This window comes from Adiantum capillus-veneris, chromosome 9, assembly GCF_014529385.1.
Source record: "Adiantum capillus-veneris isolate H3 chromosome 9, ASM1452938v2, whole genome shotgun sequence".
Taxonomy (NCBI): domain Eukaryota; kingdom Viridiplantae; phylum Streptophyta; class Polypodiopsida; order Polypodiales; family Pteridaceae; genus Adiantum; species Adiantum capillus-veneris.
The window spans coordinates 1,000,631-1,019,000 of record NC_140939.1 but is presented as its reverse complement, the minus strand read 5'-3'; the positions used below and the strand labels follow the sequence as shown (position 1 = coordinate 1,019,000).

The 18,370-nt window shown below is 40.3% G+C and overlaps 1 protein-coding gene across 2 annotated transcripts in view; it reads right to left on the bottom strand.

Moving 5' to 3' along the window:
• EYE (conserved oligomeric Golgi complex component-related / COG complex component-like protein) overlaps positions 1-514 on the bottom strand; it is a 77,267-nt gene extending 76,753 nt beyond the window's left edge. For both annotated transcript variants that reach the window (XR_015189075.1, XM_086519385.1), the window contains exon 1: positions 25-514. Coding sequence is in view for 1 of the 2 variants with exons in the window: in XM_086519385.1 (XP_086375511.1) it covers positions 25-315 (291 nt within the window). In the remaining variant the exon portion in view is untranslated. The remainder of the gene's footprint in view (positions 1-24) is intronic.
• Between the last annotated feature and the right edge of the window lie 17,856 nt (positions 515-18,370).

Below are 18,370 nucleotides of genomic sequence, written 5' to 3'. Positions count from 1 at the left end.
AGCCAAGAGCACAGTTGAAAGCACCTGTTTGAGTTTGGTGAGGATGCTAGAGACCGTAGAACGAAGCGAAGCAGCATCATCCCTCAGTCTTATAATCTCTCGGGAAGCACGGGGTACCTTAAGAAGGGAAGAAGAGCTCTGTTCTTCGAGGGAAGATGCAATATTTTCAGAGATAAGCTGGAGCTTGGTCTCTAGGTCAGAGAGATGGTTGTCAATGGGATCCTCCGGATGGCGTGACCTACATGCCTCATTCACCCAGGCCTTGGGATTGAATTTCTCATCTGCAAAACAACTCAAATCCACCATCGTCATCATCCTGGATCCACAAGCCCTGCTCTCTCTCTAGCGAAGCTGCTGTAATACAAGCACAACTCCTTGCGATTTATGCCTTTGGTGGCGACCATTTTGCGCTGCAATGAGCATTCTGCAAATTACAGTTTAATCTCTCACTCTCTACAAAACGCAACAACTTCGAGTCTAGTCGTCTCCTATACATCAAAGTGAGTGCTAATGGCAAATTCTTCATTTCAATTAGCAGTTTTCATGAAATGCAAGTGGTATAATTAGTCAAGTAATAGTGAATAAAGACAACGATTTTCTTTGTGAGTTTATCTGGACATTTATATTAAATATAATGAATGTCCAAGCCTCGTAAGAAAAGTTAAGAGTGATAAGACTTTGCAGAGGTCAAATATCATGACAAATGCATTATGTGCACGACATGCTTGTGGCCCCCAATAAAACAAACATACCACATGCCAATAGGGCAGTGAGTTGGCATCCTCCTCATCCAGTTATCATAAACCGCATGGAAAATACGCTTCTCCCGTTTACTTGTATTCTCCTCCAGTGTTGAAGAACAATGGCATGCTTCTCCTCCAGTGTTGGAGAGTTGTTTTTTTTAATTTAAAATGCATGGGGAAGAATTTATTAACTTCAAGTTTACAAAAATGGTGGCGTGAAGATGATCCTATTGCAGAGTGGTTTGGTAACAATTGCTCATGGATCGCGTCTCAGCATACCGCTTTAGTGCACTTGAGGAAGAGCACCACAATTGCAAAACATCATTTGCCAAATGCAAAAGCTTAGTTCCATTCTGGATTGAGAATCTTTGAAACAATGGGTGTCTAAATGGTTTTGCTTCCAATGATGAGGTTGACATAAGGATGAAAGTTTCATGTTGCATACTCACTGCTATCCCCTTGCCTTCCACTTACATACAAGTACTGGATTTTTCCTTCATATTTTCTCATTATGAATGCCTCTATGGGAGAGAGTCATATGCTCCATCAATCCCTTCATTTGCAAGCTTTGACTTTCACTCTTTCTTTGCTTGCCCTGTGTGATCATCCCTCCATAATTTGTCAAACCTTGATAGCTTGAGTTGACACTTTCTGTTTTGAGCATTGTAATAGAGAATGTTCCAAGAAGAGTGCCTCTCTAGGACATCGGTGAAAATATTTCCCTTCTTAGGAGCTCTAGTGATAGTACACAATTTGAGATTATGCATATAAGTCACTTCATTTGGAATGATTTAACCCATTTTGCAGATGCTTCATATCCCATGCACAAGAAAATTACTTTGCACCTTGCAAAGAGCATGGCCACGGTTGTATGCCACGGTTGTCATACATATCCACAAGAGCATCACATTACAATCCCCAAGGATCTCTTTCCCAACATGCAAAACATATTCATCAAGCCAAATGACAACACCAACCAACCACTTGGTATGTGGTTGGTGTTGGAGTTCAAGCATCTCTCTAGATTTGTCCAATTAGTCCCAATTTCTCTCAAGGACAGGTGTTAGGGAGTGAGGCCTGTTTTGTGGCTATGCTTGGCCAGTGTGAGGTTGTTTTCTCATGTCAGGTTGTGTTTTGCCATGTTTAGCTCGCTCGGTTTTTGGCTTGGTTCCGTGGCCAGCAAGTTGGGAAACCCCTTTTCCTCATATTCAGCCTCCTATTTATTGGGTCATGGGCTGGAGGACTCGGTCGGACATGTAGGGGATTTACCTATATACGGAGCAACGAGGGTCACCTCTTTAGCATTGTAGTTCAGCCCCAATAGATGGGTGCCCTCCCCCTAGTGGGCAGTATGTGGAGACCAACAGCTAGCATTCCTAGTGTTTTTCACAGCAAGCATCCTTAGTATTTTTGCCTAGCGGGGCCCAATGTTTTTGGTGAGGCAACCATGGCAAGGTTTGCAGGTGATGACGAACATGGTGTTGAGACAGTCTTTTGCTAGGAGGGATGGGCAATAGATATTCCCATTTGAGAAATCCCCTCTGGACAACCCATCATGTGGGCATCTCAGTCAGAGGTAGAGCACGATCATTGTGTGTTGCCTTAGGAGAGCAGAGATTCAGTTCTCTCTCTCTCTCTCTCTCTCTCTCTCTCTCTCTCTCTCTCTCTCTCTCTCTCTCTCTCTCTCTCTCTCTCTCTCTCTCTCTCTCTCTCTCTCTCTCTCTCTCTCTAGTTCTTCCTTGATGTGATGAGGTGGATCAGTGTTGGGGTTGGATCCTATGTTGTGGTCAGACAGTGGTCTTGTGGTACAAGAGCAGTTGGCAGTGTCGGTAGCAGCCGCAATTGTGTGTACCTCGGGCCTATCCATTGGGTATGTCAGTTTTATGCCAGACCACCCTTGGTCACGTATATGAGCAGATTTTTATTAGTATGGAGAGCCTTTCCCATCTCTCTCTCTCTCTCTCTCTCTCTCTCTCTCTCTCTCTCTCTCTCTCTCTCTCTCTCTCTCTCTCTCTCTCTCTCTCTCTCTCAATGATCTCTCTTCTCCATAGGTGCCTTGTTCTTGTATGTGGCATTATCAGAGTCGAGGTGTCCACAGGATCACAAGCCAGTTCTTGTCTTCATTGCATCTTCCATTTCTATCGTTGACATGGTATCAGAGCCCTCAATGACATGATCACCTTGGATGCTCGGATTCGCCTAATCTGGTGCCATTTTAGACTTGATTGAGAGAGAAGAAGCTTGATATTTTTTCCTCCATTTTGGGGCTGATTTGGGTATGTGGAGGCCTTGGACCCTTGTCTATGAATTCCCCAGATTTTACCCTTGTTTATCCCAGCCTCTCTTCATCAAGGGGAACCGGATGGAGGTTCCAGGATATGTAGCAGTGCTGGATTGATTTGGTTTCCCATATGGAGTCATGTTGTTGTGACTTCCCGCAAGGGAGCATGCATGCAGTTGTTGGATCTAGAGGGGTGCTATTCATTTCCAGCTTCTTCTTTTTTTTTTTTTTAGTGTTTGGACAATAGTAGGTTCTTCTTCATCACTTCTCGAGTAGGTTTCTATGGCTATGTTTTCTTTGAGGAGATGGATTGGCAGATTTGATGTGCCTTTTGCAAATGCACATCTTTCTTGGAATTGTCTATGGAGCTACCTCTATCCAATGGGTAGTAGGTTGCAGATTCAATTGTACTTATGTACCATGCTTTAGATTTTGGATGAGAGAGAGGGATCTCATTCGATCTTGAAGAAAAGGATACTTTGATTTTCTTTTCCATCCAAGGATGGAAGTTTCACTTCCAACTTTAGTCATCTGGTATGCAATAGTTTAGGTGCACGTTTTTAGTGCATGTGTTGGAGTTGGCTTTGATAGACAGAGGAGTATACTTCTATCTCTAGAACCACTTTTTGTTTAATCATTCGACTTCCTTGGATGAAGTTCCGAGGTGGAGCATGTGGTGGCAGCTGACAATGAAAATAGTAAGAGGAGGTTTTGTTGGAGTGTGGACTTCTCCTATATCCATGTTCTCTCCTTCCCCGATGTAGTGTGGCCCTTTAGATCTGGTCATTCCTTTGCCCTTTCGTGAGCTTGTTAGTATGAGTTGTGAAACAGGTTTACAATCCCTTGTGAGCTTATCACTACTAGTTGTGGGACTAGTTTACGATCCCTTATGAGCTTGTCATCACTAGTTTTTGGGATAGGTTTGCAACCTTCTATGAGCAGTAGTCTTGATGTTCGACTCCATATTTGTTGAGAACCTTTGGATGACACGTTTTCACATAGTGTCAACAATTTGTGGGGACATCTAGTTTCTACTCCCACAGTAAGAAAAATTTCAATGCTTCTTCCATACATCCCATTGGAGAGCTCTGACTTTTGGGCAGCCCATTCCGATCTTTGTGGGCATGTTGCAATTTCCCCAGGCGGTTCCTTTACTCTTCTCTTGAGTATTGGTGTCATGTTGTGTATTGGATATTGATTGTGTAGTTCAGTTGTGGGTATATTCTCTTTAGCACAAGTGGAAAGGACAATATTGTTGAAGATTTTAAGCAAGCAAGTTAGGGAGTATATGTGCTCTTCCGGGTATGTATGTAATTTGGCATATTGTATTGGATTGTACCTACAGGTTTGATCTTGGCAGATGCAGAGGCAGAGGTAGAGGCAGACATTTGATCGAGAAGCTATGTTCTCTTGGGCCTCGACGAATTCTTTAGCAAACATGATCCTCATGTGACAACCTTTCAAGTCTTCCTATTCTTAGCAATTTCAGTTTACCGATGGTGTGATTCTCTCCTAAGATTCAGGTTTTGCTATTCAGTTACAAAGGAAGCAGGTTACTCCAGGTTGTCTCATATTTCTTTCTGGTACTACTTATTCTCTTTTCCTAGAATTGAGCGAGAAGGGGGCTTCCTATCTTGGGGGGAGCTCTTAGCTTAGGCTTTGGAGATTTCAGTGACAATGTTTGCTCTATTTTGACATCGAGTTGAGTCAGTTGTTAACTCATGGCATGTTTTTTAGGATACTTTTCTTTTAGAGGGGGATTTCAAATTATTATCTTCAATCACCTATTAGTGCTCCATTCAGTGAAGTGCCATGCATGGTGTCTTCTAGTCCTTGTTTTCCTTGCCCATTCTTGTGGCTTTGGATGGTGTGCCTTAGCCCACACTGCAGTTAATACCTTGGCGGATGTTCTTCTTTATCCATTTCTATGGCTGCTTCATCTTTTGGATTTGTGGTGTACGGTTGCTCTTCTTAGTGCATCGAGCAATATTTACTATGCCATGTCTTCTAGATTTTGGGGGTTAGTAGCGGGAGCATGTTCCCTAATCACCAATGGTGTAGCATCAAGCTATTGTGGAAGGAGCCTTAGCTTAACCATCGCATTAGGGTTAGGGTTAGAATGATTAGGATTAGGGTTAGGCTTTGCCAAGGGGCAAGAGCATTAGGATAAAGTATAGACACGAGTGATAGACTCAAAAGTGAAAATGATATTCTATCCATCCTAGTTGTCCAGGGGCTTTCCATGTGGTGCCACAAGCATGGGCTTACCCTAACAATCCCCCCGTTAAGCTAAGCTTGGGATGTTGTACAAAGATGTCATGCTTTTATGTGTCATGTCATAGTGTATTCACTGGCTCTAGTTGTATGTCATAGTGTACTCCTAGGCTCTTATGTGTCATGTCATAGTGTATTCCTAGGCTCTATCGATACATCTAGGTGTAGTACATGATTTATCATGGTGGTTCTCACCGGATTTCACACTTCACGGTTCTCAATTAGATACATTGTGGAGATTCTAAGCGGATTCATACCCATGGTTCAATAGTACTCATTCTAAGCTCACAAGGTAGTCCCTAAGGTAATACAAATTTCATTCATTCATTCATGTGTGAAGAGGTCTTCATATGTGTCCTCTTCAAAAATTCCTCTTCATGTTATTGTCATGTGTCGTTGTTGATGTTATCATCTTCATGTTGATCTTCATGTCATTCGTCATTTTGTTTCTTTCATCTTCATTTATGTGTCGATGTTGTGATTGAGTTTCTTGATCTTTGTTGTGCTTGAGTTTCTTTGATCTTTGCTGTCCTCTATGTTGTTGAAAGTGCAATCTTCATGCCTAATGGTGAAAGGTGCATGTGTAATGAAAATGGAAAAATATTTATTAACTACAACTGCGATCAATGGAAACTGCAAAAGGATAACATGTTTATTGATATTGTATTACTAAAGAGCTCTTTATGAGCTATGGCCACTTTATGTCCATGCGAACATTTTGTAATAATTTTTTAGCATTGATCAATCTATAAATAAATAATTTGTCATGTTGTGGCACGTACACAATGTGGAATAAAAACATTCACCTAACTTTTGACACTTCTCGATGCATGGGAGTAAAAGCAATATTGCACAAAAGCGGCTATTGTGATTGTTGCCATGTACACATCTATCTGGAGAGTCGTGGCCTTGGATGTGGCATTGTTGCATGATTTCCTCACTTTATAAAAAAACTAATTTGGTTTTATAATGTACATATTCCAAGCATTTCATGGTGGCACACTCATCTCGCCTACAAAGATTGATGTAGGTAAAAACTGTCGAAATCAGCAGCTAACGGGTGTGATTGTTGTAAAATTGCATGGAAAGTGACTCAAAATAAATAAGTAATGAAAACTGATTCATACCTATGCTTTTTATGCTTATGAGTGATCCCAAAAATTTAGGGTTTATTTCGACTCTGTTTGGGATTTTCACATAAAAAATGGTCTTTTCTGGGTCAAAAATGAGCTCAAATGACCTAGTTTTGGTCAAAAATGGATAAAACGCCCAAAACATGACACATTAGCACTTTTGGATGTGGGTAAGAGAGGGAGGGCTGCTTCTTGTGGAAAAAACCAGCAGTTTCCCCCTTGTATGTAATTCACTTCATGGTTGCTCTATGAGTGCGTAGTGCAGTCCCGCCTCTCCTCTATCTTGTTTATGAGCTTGTGAAGGAGTGAATTACGGTTTCCCTTCATCAAAATGGTGTGTTGGATTCAATATGGGAGCTCTTAAATCTCTGCAAAATCATAAAATGGTTGTCATGAAGGTGCAAGCTCATGATTTCCTTTCAACAATGTGAAGTTACTACTATGCAATTGTGGGCGAGGCTACAAGATTCCATGAAAGAGGTTTGGGTTTTGAATGGGGTTTTGAGGTTTTGTGTTTGAAAATTTGGTGTTTTTAATTTCTATTTTAAGTAAAATTGGTTGCGAATTGTGATCCTTTCATCACAAACTCGCTCGCAAAAACAAGCAGATTCCAAGCACAATAGAAAAGAGGGTTTGTGACTTTTTTGTCACAAATTCTCTTAGACTTTAAGCCATGTTTAGGAAGAGTGTTGTTGACTTCCATACACACTTTTTTGCAAAGTGTTTGTGACTTTCATCACGAACTCTCACAACCAAAGGTTTTGCACCTTTCCAGCTAGACTGCACACTTTTTGGTGAACCCGACGTGAAATCAACTGGGGTGAAGGGTTCATGATGAGGGAAAATCAAATGTACATGGTAAGGTTCTAGCAAGGTATATCAAATATAAGGTGATCATACAAGACACATGGCAAATAACACAAGCAAAGCAAATGGAAGCAGCAACACAAATGACATTAAATGCAGTGTATGAAAAATGTAATATCTTTATGGGTTATGATCCAAGAGGCTATCTTGAGTGCTATGCCATGGACATGAAATCAAGGGGTTCCAGAAAGATCAATGGTCGTGACATTCTAGTTTTATGACCAAGTCCAAGAGATTGCAAAGGAATGTGGAGACAATTGGAATGCTTTTTCAAATGCTTTTACACAAGAAACCTTGGGCTTTATGGAATGGGAAATAGAGTGCATTGCTTCTACAAAGGTAAATGTTGTAAAGGATGTTGGAAATATCAAATTGATACAAGTACCATGGTATACAAGGGATTGCAATCAAATCCGTGAAAAGTTGGAAGCTATAATAGATGAGTGCCTTCACCAGGAGGACAAAACATTGTTACATGAAAAAGATGAGGATATAGTCAGAGCTGTTTATGCAAAATTTGGTGTTTCAGTTTTGACACATGAGCATTGTGCTTCCTTGTGTGATACTATGGAGTTTGCACATAGACATGTGGTTGAAGATACTATGGATGGTGATCAATATGCAAGAGCTAAATTTCTAACGGTGGTTCATTGACTTGGATTGCTATTTGTGATGCTTATAGTGCTTTTGATGGATTGCTTATGCAAAAACTCTCCTATTGTGAAGAAAAGGATGACAAAGATGTTATAAAGCATGCGGTACAACATGAACGTAGCCAAGGATATGTTAACATGCAAAATAGTATGACCGAGGATGACATAGAATATTGTGATTTGAAGTTTGGTTCATTCTTCAAAGAGGTTTACAAAGCTCCAAATGAAGATAATACTCTTTGATGTGATACATATGCTTGTGGATTGGTGGATGAGATGTATTTCAGAGCCATAGGCTCTTGTTTGGAGGGGGTGCAAGTTGATATGTAGCCACTCACTACCGATGAGTGGAAGGATTATGATGATGACTTGGAAAAAGAATTGAACGCTAAAAGAAGGTGTGATGGTTGAGAAAAAGTCTGAAAGGAATATGGCCTATATGCATGTCACATGTGATGAGGATCCACTACAGCATGGGATATGCTCTCGAAAGGGTCCCATTGAAAATGATCTTATGTATTTTTTTGGATGAAGCTTTGTAGGGTCTCCATGCCACATACAACAAGGGTTTCAAAATATATCCCTCATGTCATGCAATGAGACAACTAGAACAGGAGGACATGGAGCTTAAGAATCTTTTAGATGATGCTTTGAAGGAATTTCAAGCTCCTTATGATAGGGGCATCCAGAAGTATGATAAGATATCTGACCTAAAGAAAGAAGGAGATGAGCATTAGAACATTGTTTGGCCAGTATGCAGCTGACGGGCACTCTCCTAGTCAACCACACCTTGTCCAAGCCCCATTTTTTATATAATTTATCCTACTTTCTCCGAGAAGCCTTGGAAAAAGAGTATGAAATTTGCATATGGAAGCTGTACACTGTGAGTTGTAATATTTTTTCATGAGCCAAAATCCATGTGAGCCAGTCGTTGGCCATTTTGAAAAGCCCTAGATATAAAGCTCAAACACCTTAGTTTGAACAGATACCTTATCTTTGCATTTTTGAAGAGCTTTAGGGTTTATGACTGTAAGCGGCTACTCAACTATGACTTATAGCTCATTGTTCTCTCTATTTGGTAATCCAAAGTCAATTCCAAGAATGCATTGTGCTCCTTGTCTCTTGCTCTTTCTACATGTGATTTCAAGCTTGTACAATGAGTTTCACAAGGTTTGGATCATTCACCAACGTTTTATCACTGTTTTTGATCCTGTAGCATGGTTTTTCAGTTTTACTAGTGTTTTTATCCTTGCACAACTCCAAATTTGATGAAACTTGCTTAGGAGTTGTATTATGGGCTAAGTAGACCCTGTGGGTTGAAATTTTGACAAAATACCCAACTTGGAGAGATTTCTACCTTTGGCATGCCCAAGATAAAACTCTACCAGGTTTTGACATTGTTCATTTTTTTTTTCACAGATTGATTTTCCCACAATTTTTAGGATTTATCCACACCCTGGCTTCAAGTTTTAGCATGCTTTGATTTTTCCATGTTTATTTTCTTTGAAGTCTGCGTTTTTTTCCAGTTTTGGGATTAACCAAGTGTTCTATTGATCCAAATGTTTCCAAAATCAAAGGGAGTAGTATACTCAAGTTTTCTACCACCTTGCAAGTTCAATTTCTCAGTTTCAGTCTCAAAAACCCCCAATCTATCTTAGGAGTGCCTAAGATAGATTTGACAAATTTTTTGGTTTTCTTTAATGCATCTCAAATCAAATGCAATCCTCATGGTTTTTTACTTACCCTACTCCTACTAAACATGAACAAAGAGTACTGAAAGTAAAAAGTTCAACCTTTAGTCTAAAATCCCTACTCTCTACTTAGGTGATGTCCTTACCGACCACTAGCTTGTCTCAAGGACCCTCCACCTAATCAGTCCTACTAAACTAAAGCTCACAAGGTCCTTACCGAGTATCTCTACTCTCAAGCAACTCTCATCGTGATAAAGTCAAAAAATGTGGTGCTCTAGCCAAAACTAGAGGAAGTAATGGAGATTCAAGTAAATGCTTTGGGGATTTTCTCTAGTCTAGGTTGCCTCGTCCCCGGCAATGGCGCCAAAATGTCGGTCAACTATCAAGCCTCACCATATCTATGCTAGTGATAGCAGTTTTTCGGCTCTCCGTAATTGCCATAGTGAGTTACCTCACCCTACCAAAATCACCTAAACACTGTGGCTATTCTTACCTTTTCATTGTACATAGGCGTGTGTAGTTAGAGGACTTTCCCCATATCTTCTTAAAACCCTCAGCCAACTAGTCCCTGGGCTAGCTGAGCCAAAAAAATAAAATAAAAAATATTATGACCCATTTGTGTGCAAATATTTCATTGTATATAGGGCCTAAATATAAAGAATTTTCATAATTATTTTGGTATTTATTTAAATATTTCTACTTATGTGTGCGTTATTTTCCTATGTATGCTATGTACATTGACTCACCATTACCATAATATTTCTTACCTATGTATTCTATATAGATATTTTCATGCAAGCTTCTCTTATTTTTGGTGTGAATCCACTCCAAGGAAAAACCTCAAAAATACCTTTCATCATCAGTCATTGCCTTTCACTAAATTTCTATTTCCTAGAGGTATTTTTTCTTATCTCTTGTAAATAAATATACTTCAATAGAAACAAATGAGGGTCCCCTCATTTGATTCCTTATATTTTCATATATCTCTTTTTTCTATTTTATATTTATATATAGCTGACACTATTCTAAATTCCATAAATTGTTTATATTTACTACCCTGTTTTTTTCCATCATATCCATATATTATATTTATGCATAATTCACAATCATACATATTTTCAAACCCCTAAGAATCAATTAGGTCATGCTCTAATGCAAGGAGGAGCTCACCTTTGGAGCCATATGCAAATTTAACAAAAGGGGGGCCACTGAAGACTTTTTTTTGAAGAAAAACATGTATTTTGGTGTGATTTTTTATATCCAACTCCACTCTGAATTTGAAGCGGTGGTCAAAAGAAAAAATATGTAGCAAGAGCTGAATAATCACCTCAAAAATTTTTGGAGCAACCACCGGTGAGCTAGGATTTTTTGAGTGGACCCCAGTCTGCCCACTTTTCTCACAAGTAACCCATAGTCTTCTCTCACCTCTTTCCACAATTCTACACACACACACACACTCATTCCTCTCAATCTCTCACTCAAACCTGCACCTTCCATGGTTTCTCTCACCTTCTTCACCATTAACCTCCCCTCTTACTTCCATAGCTCTCATATGAGCTCTACATGTACATACACCATCTCTATGCCTCTCTCTATTACTTCTAAAGTACAATTCCATCTTATCCCTTCTCTATATACATAAAATTCAGCATGTAAACCATGCTTAACCTCTGAAAATTGAGATATCTCCTCAACCGAATTGCCATTTTCATCGCGGTAATCAACCTTGGCGGCGGTGGCGTAAAGAAGAGAAGAAGAAGAAGATGATCGATAGTCATTTTGAGAACCTACAATAGTAAGTCCTTCTTCAAGCTTCACCATCGCAATGATTTTCTCACTTCATTCAACCATCTTACTTCAACCATCCACCTCATTCTACCCATTGTAAATATAACGTTAACTTTTTAGTGATTACTAGCACTAACCACTAACATACTAACACAAAATAGCCATTGATCTAACCATAAAAGACACCTCACCTCAAGACATGTGCATAGTAACTCTCTCTCTCTCTCTCTCTCATTCCTTAAAACTCTACTTTCACCTTATCTACCATCAATAATGCTCTCTTTTGAGTCCACATCCATGACTCAAGCAGACAAAGAAGGCTTGTAATGTTTTGATATTCAGAAAAATCATAATACTGATTTGTTACTTTGTAAATTAGGATTTCCAAATAATCTTAATGAGGGTCTCCAACCTATAAATAGGCCCCTCTCCTTCTTGTAAAACAACTTCCAATATCTCACATAGCACCCCAACATTCTATGCGTGAGGAGAGACTTAGGCGTAGCAACCACTTTGTGAGCTTCACTTTTGGTGTGAGAGAAGCTTTCAAGCTACACATTGCAAGTGAGAGAGCACGAGTTCAAAAATCTCAAAACCACTATTGTATATGCTCCTCCATCATCAATAAATTGAGGTTTTGTGCATCAAAGGCGTGATCCAACGTTCAAATCTTCGTCCTTCCATTTGTGCAATACGGTTTGTTGAATTCAAGGTGACTTGTGTATTTTGAGTTTCTATGGGTTGATCTTGTTTTAAAAAGTGTTTTAGTGTGTTTTCATTGTCAACTTTGTGTCCATTGTAAGAGGGTATTGTGGTGAGAGGTCTCCCACACCCTAAGACAATGTGTGTGTTGTGGCAATGTTTAGCATTCACCAAGCATTGAGTTAGTTTCATACAAGCTCAACGATAGCATCATAACAGACCATCTCCGTTTGCAGGTCACAAATAAGGTGTTACGCGAGATCCCTTCCTCTCTCTCTTCCCTTTGCTCTAGCTCTCTTTGGTCCATTTTGTGTGTGTCTTGTTGTGAGGTTGCTTGTGTGTGTTTTGTGGCGCATCTTCTTGGTTGTGACAAAATATCTTTTGCATCCTAGTTCGCATATCATAACTAGGTGGTGCCCCTATCTTGTTTGGGTTTGGCTGTGGTTTTGTTGTTGTGTTGTGCTTGTGGTTGCCCCAGCCCCAATTGAGCAGCAAGGGAGCCTTGAGGGGTGTTTAGAGGTCGCCTCTCTTGTTGCCCGCCCCAGGACGGCCTTCAATTTTGGTGCCCCCACTAAGGAGGGCTTGTGTATGTGTTGTGAATACTCATCCTTTAGAGTAATCAAGTAGCATGCATGAATCATAAAAAATTGTATGACCCGTTTGTTTCCATTGCAAGGCAAAATGTGTATATCATGTAAGCACAAAATTACAATTTCAACGAGTAATTCGTAAAATTTTGGGCCCTCTTAGGTTGGCCGAGATAAACTCTTTAGTAAATCCTTTTATTTTGCCTCTCATTAGATAGGACCTTAGTTTAGACGTCTATATTTTTTTTGTTTTAAGCATTAGGTCATGCATAGACAATGGATAATGGCCCAGGAATAGAGGTTTTCCCCTTTCATTTCACTCCACACATTAGAATAAATGTTGCAATTAGTAGAAAGATCCATTTTCAACAACGTGTGGTGTTCATGTTTGGTGCCCAAAGAGTAGGATAAATTTTTGCATCACCAAACCTTGTCATCCTGCCTCTTGTTGATTATCATAGGTCATTTGATGTGCATATTTTTATTTTGTTGTAGAACAGATTGCCATTTAGAAAACATTATTGTGTAGATCTTTTTAAGAAAAAAAAAAGTAAGTCACTTTGAAATTGATTCAATGGAGGCCCAATGTCAAATGTCCGGATATCCTCTTTTCTTTGGAGAGCATGGAGAGGATGCATAATTATTTTTAGCAAATTTCAAGATGTCTTGCCGTATCAAGAGGATAGTAACTGATCAAGAACGTGTAGAAATGTTTGAGGTGGTCCTTAGGAAAGATGCTAGCACTTGGTTTGACTCTTTGCCTGAGGAAGTTAAAGGGAATTACACGGAAGTTGTGAATCATTTCAAGAGATACTTCTTTGATCCCCAAAACACTCAAAAGCTATGGCAAGATATTGTTTCTCACAAACAAAAAGACTTAGATGACTACTACATGTATAAACAAGAGTTTCTACGTCTTTGGGCTGTATGGGTGAGAAATGTTGTCAACCCTGGTGATGGTGCAGAGTTCCTAAGGAAGGAGAGGTTCATAGCCGGTCTCTTTCCCACACTCAAGATAAAAGTTGAGGCGGGTGCACCTGCTACCTTTGACGCAATTGAAACTAGGGCTGTTGAGAAGTATAGGAAACTCAAGTGTCTAAGATGAGAGGTAGAGGGTCCTAGACCTAAGAGAAAATTGCAAGCATCAACATCTAGAGAGATTCCTGAGGTAACAGCGGAGGTAATTGAAAATTTAAATCCTTAAGCAACTTGTCAATCCACCTTGCACAAGCTGTAGGTTTAAAGGGACAAGCAAAGAAGTCTGAAGAGCGAGATCCACGACCTAGGAGAGCCTTGCAATGTTGGAATTGCGGAGAGTCTGGACATGGGATGTATAATTGTCCTTGGCCCTTGGGGAGCCAGGGAGACCTAACTTGAATTACCCAATGATGAATGCAGGTGAAGGAACTAGTCAACAACCACGGATTCTACAAAGGCCAAATGGAGCAAGACCACCTGCACGAGGAGTGGAAGGAGTTCAACCTTTGCCAGACCCAAATGTGCATGTGGTAGACGTGACAAATTCCAATGAGGTGGACATGGAAGAAAACGACATTAAGCGTGGCCGTGGAAAAGGTAAGGAGAAAGAAGGAGTCACGTCACAAAAATATCATGGACGAGAAAAGAAGGCAAAAGAGACCAAGGAAACCAAGAGGACTCAACGTCGTATCAACCTCCAAGACTTCCCTCTTGGACATGGTATGGCTCCGTACAACTTGTTGGAAGACATGAGAGGTAAGGGTCCTAATATCTCATGGCCTCAATTTCTTGCATTATGTCCACAAGTTAGGAGGGATTTAACAAGGACAGTTAGCACTAGGAGAAAGGTAAAGGAGAGTGTGCATGTTGTAAAAATTGCACAAGCTGAAATGAATGAGGATATTACAACTGTGCTAGATTGTTACATCAAAGGGAGATTGGTTAGGAAAGTTCTAGTGGATGGGGGTGCACAAATTTGCATCATGATAGAGGGACTCATGCAAAGACTAGGCATGCACATCCATGAGACACCTGAAATCAAAGTCAAGATGGCAAATGATAGCAAGGCTAGGTGTGTAGGCATTTGTAAAAATGTCTTTATAGAGGCCTTTGGCATTAAGAAGGTGGTGGGTTTTTATGTTATGTCGACCAAGGGAAGTGGTTATCCATTTATCCTAGGAAGACCATGGCTAATGAAAATGCGAGCTTTGCAGGATTGGAAGAGTGGAAAATTAATTTGCAGGAATGACAATCATAAGAAGGTTGTCTTTGACATGAAGGAGCAACACTAAGAGGAGCTCCATGAAGAATCATCTCAAAGTGAAACGGAAGAAGAGTGGACCAATAACACTTCAGAAGAAGAAAGTAGCGGCATCATTACTAAAGAGGAGTCTTCCATCGAATTCATGGGGGTAAGGTTTAAGCCAACCAACCAAGAGACCTCTTGTCGAGGTTTGGAGGAGGTAGGTTCCCAAGAGAACCAAAATGTGGAAGATGAGGGAATGTTAGAAGGTATGTTGTCTACAACACTTACAAAGGATGAAAGAGAGGAGTTTAAAGGTGTGTTAAGGAAATTTCCTAAGCTTTTTGCTAAAGACTACACCGACGTGCGTGGAGTAGATGATTTTCAACACAAGATAGAGCTAAAGCCAGAGGCCAAACCTAAAGCTCAAAAGCTACGAAGGCTAGGAGTCTTCAAGGAGTAGGCTTTACTTAAGGAGGTAAGAAAGCTTCTAGCAGCAGGTTTTATTTATCCAGTGGAGAATTTAGAATTGGTCTCTCCCATTGTTGTCACCCCCAAGAAGAACGGCAAGTGGAGGGTGTGTGTGGATTATCGTCCACTAAATGAGGCAACAAAAAGAGATCACTTTCCTCTCCCATTTCAGGATGAGATACTAAATGAGGTAGCTGGTCATGAGAAGTATACTGTGTGTGATAGCTACTCAGGTTACTTTCAAATAGGTATATTGGAGGATCAATTGAAAACAACCTTCATCACTCCTTGGGGTTGTTATGCTTTCAAAGTCCTTCCATTTAGCCTGACAAATGCTCCTGCAACCTTCCAACGCTTCATGAACATGGTGTTTCAAGCATTCGTTGGAAAGTCCATTAGGGTTTTTATTGATGATTTTTGCATTTATAGCTCAAAATCATTGCATCTGCAAAAGGTAGAAGAGGGTTTGAAGAAACTTTACGACATGGGAGGTCAACTCAACCCCGACAAGTGCCACATAGGTGAGGATGAAGTGATCTTGCTTGGTCATAGAGTTTCTTACAAAGGCATCGAGGTGGATCCTTCAAAGTCAAAGGCTCTTATTGAGTTACCATCACCAAAGAGTCTTAAGGAGGTTATCTCATTCATTCAAAAGGTGAAGTTTATGTCACGCTTCATTCACTTAGCCTCAGAGTTACTTCACCCTTTGCAAAACTTGACACAACAAGTCGAGTTTGTTTGATCTGATGAGCTTGAAGAATACTTTTGTAACATCAAAGTCATTCTGTCAGAGCTACCAACACTCATGCCTCCTTGTTGGGAGTACACATTCTTTGTTAGCTCTAGTGTTGGGAAAGAAACAATTGGTGCTATTTTGCTACAACAAGATCCCCACATTACTAGGATGCGACCCATCTACTTTGCTAGTAGGGTCCTGAATTCTTTGGAGAGAGGCTACATGGAGGCAGAACCACGATGCTTTCTCTCATTTTTGCGGTGAGAAAAATTAGACCCTACTTGCTACCAAAACCTTTTGTAATTCTCACTGCAGAAAATTTGTTCCCTTGGGTGTCATCTCAAATGAATCTTAGTACTAGAATCTCAAAGTGGGTTATGGAGTTGCAAGAGTTTCAATATTCTTTCAAGGTAGAAGATAGTGTATGTGCACAATTGGCAGGGATTCTCACTTATAGGGTACATGAAAAGGAGATTAAGGTTCCTGAAGTAAAGACCCTACCATTGCCACCACCAAAAAGTATTCATAATTCTTTTACCTTGTTCTTTGATGTTCGATGAGTGACAGGAAAAGCAAGGGGAGGGCTAGTGCTGCTCAACCCAAGTGGAGAGGTTGTCATGAAAGAGAAGGTCAATCTACCAGGCTCAACTAGCAACAATGAAGCAGAATACGACACACTACTTCATGGTTTAAAGATGTGCATTGGCCAAGGTATACAACGTCTCATGGTAAAGGGGGATGCACTTCTCATTGTGAAGCAAATCTTTGGCATTTGGGCATGCAAGAATGAAAGCCTCAGGACAAAAGTTCATGCCATTCGTAGGTTATTTAATTAGTGCAACTATATTATATTCCTAGGAAACAAAATGAAGATGCTGATTTACTTGCACAACAAGCAGTTACATGTGTTGAGAAAAAAGTGCAGGTCATCATGGTGGCCTAGGGGTTGGATTCATTGGCTCCAATTATTGGCTACATTTTGGAGGGAAAGTTTCCAAAAGACTTCACTAAAGCTCAGAAGAGGAGACTCATGAATAAGGCAAGTTTCTATCTTTTCCTAGAAGGATCCCTCTATCAAAGAGGGAAGGATTAAGTGTGCAGAAGAATATCAAATATCGAGGAAATTCCAGCCATTCTAAAAGGTTTGCATGAAGAGGCATATGGTGGTCATTTTGCCCAAGAATTAACTGTGAAGAAGATTTTGCTTGCGGGGTATGTTTGGCCAAGCTTGCATGTGGATGTCCAACATTGGTGTAAAAGTTGTCACAATTGTCAGGTAAATGGAAATAAAAGGCTGGTGCATGGTCCAAGGCAAATAGTGCTTGCAAATGGACCCCTTTGAAAAATGGGGCATTGATGCTATGGGTCCTCTTCCTAGAACAAAGAATGGTAAACTCTACATTCTAGTGGTTGTAGACTACATGACTAGGTGAGTAGAGGCTCAAAGTGTGGCCAGGGTAAATGGAAAAATAGTGAGCAGGTTTGTCTACACTAATATTTGTTGTAGATTTGGCACACCTTTGGAGATTGTTTCTGATAATGGTCCAGGGTTCAAGAAGGGTTTACTCACAGAAGTTTGTGAAGAGTTTCACATTCTACATCATCATAGCACACCATACTACCCACAGTCAAATGGTTTGGTGGAGAAGGCTAATGGTGTCATTGTAGGCATCATTAGAAAGATGGTGCAAAACAAAACAAAGTTATGAAATGACTTCTTGGATGGTGCCTTGTGGGCATATCGAACCACATATAGTGAAGCCACGGAGCTCACACCATTTTACTTGGTCTATGGTCAAGAGGCTTTGCAACCTATCGAGCTCAACATCCCAACAATATGGCTTCATGGAAGAGGTGCACAAGATAATCAAGAGGTATGGATGGATCGACTTCTTACACTAGTGGAGCTTGAGTGGAAAAGAGAAGTAGCCTATGAGTGCTACAAGAGGAAAGCTACACAATCAAAGGAGAATCTTGATAAGAAACTCAAGGACAAAGGCATCAAGGAAGGAGATCTTGTGCTAAGGTATGACAATCGACTTGATAATCGTTTTGATGCCAAATTTGAAACTAGATGGCAGGGGCCATACATAGTCAAGAAGGCTTTCAATTCAAGTTACTATCAGCTTATGGACTTGAATGGTAAAGAGCACTCCAGGAAGGTAAACGGGTATCGCTTGAAGCCCTATTTGAGTCACCTTCTACCAAAGGATATACCGAAGG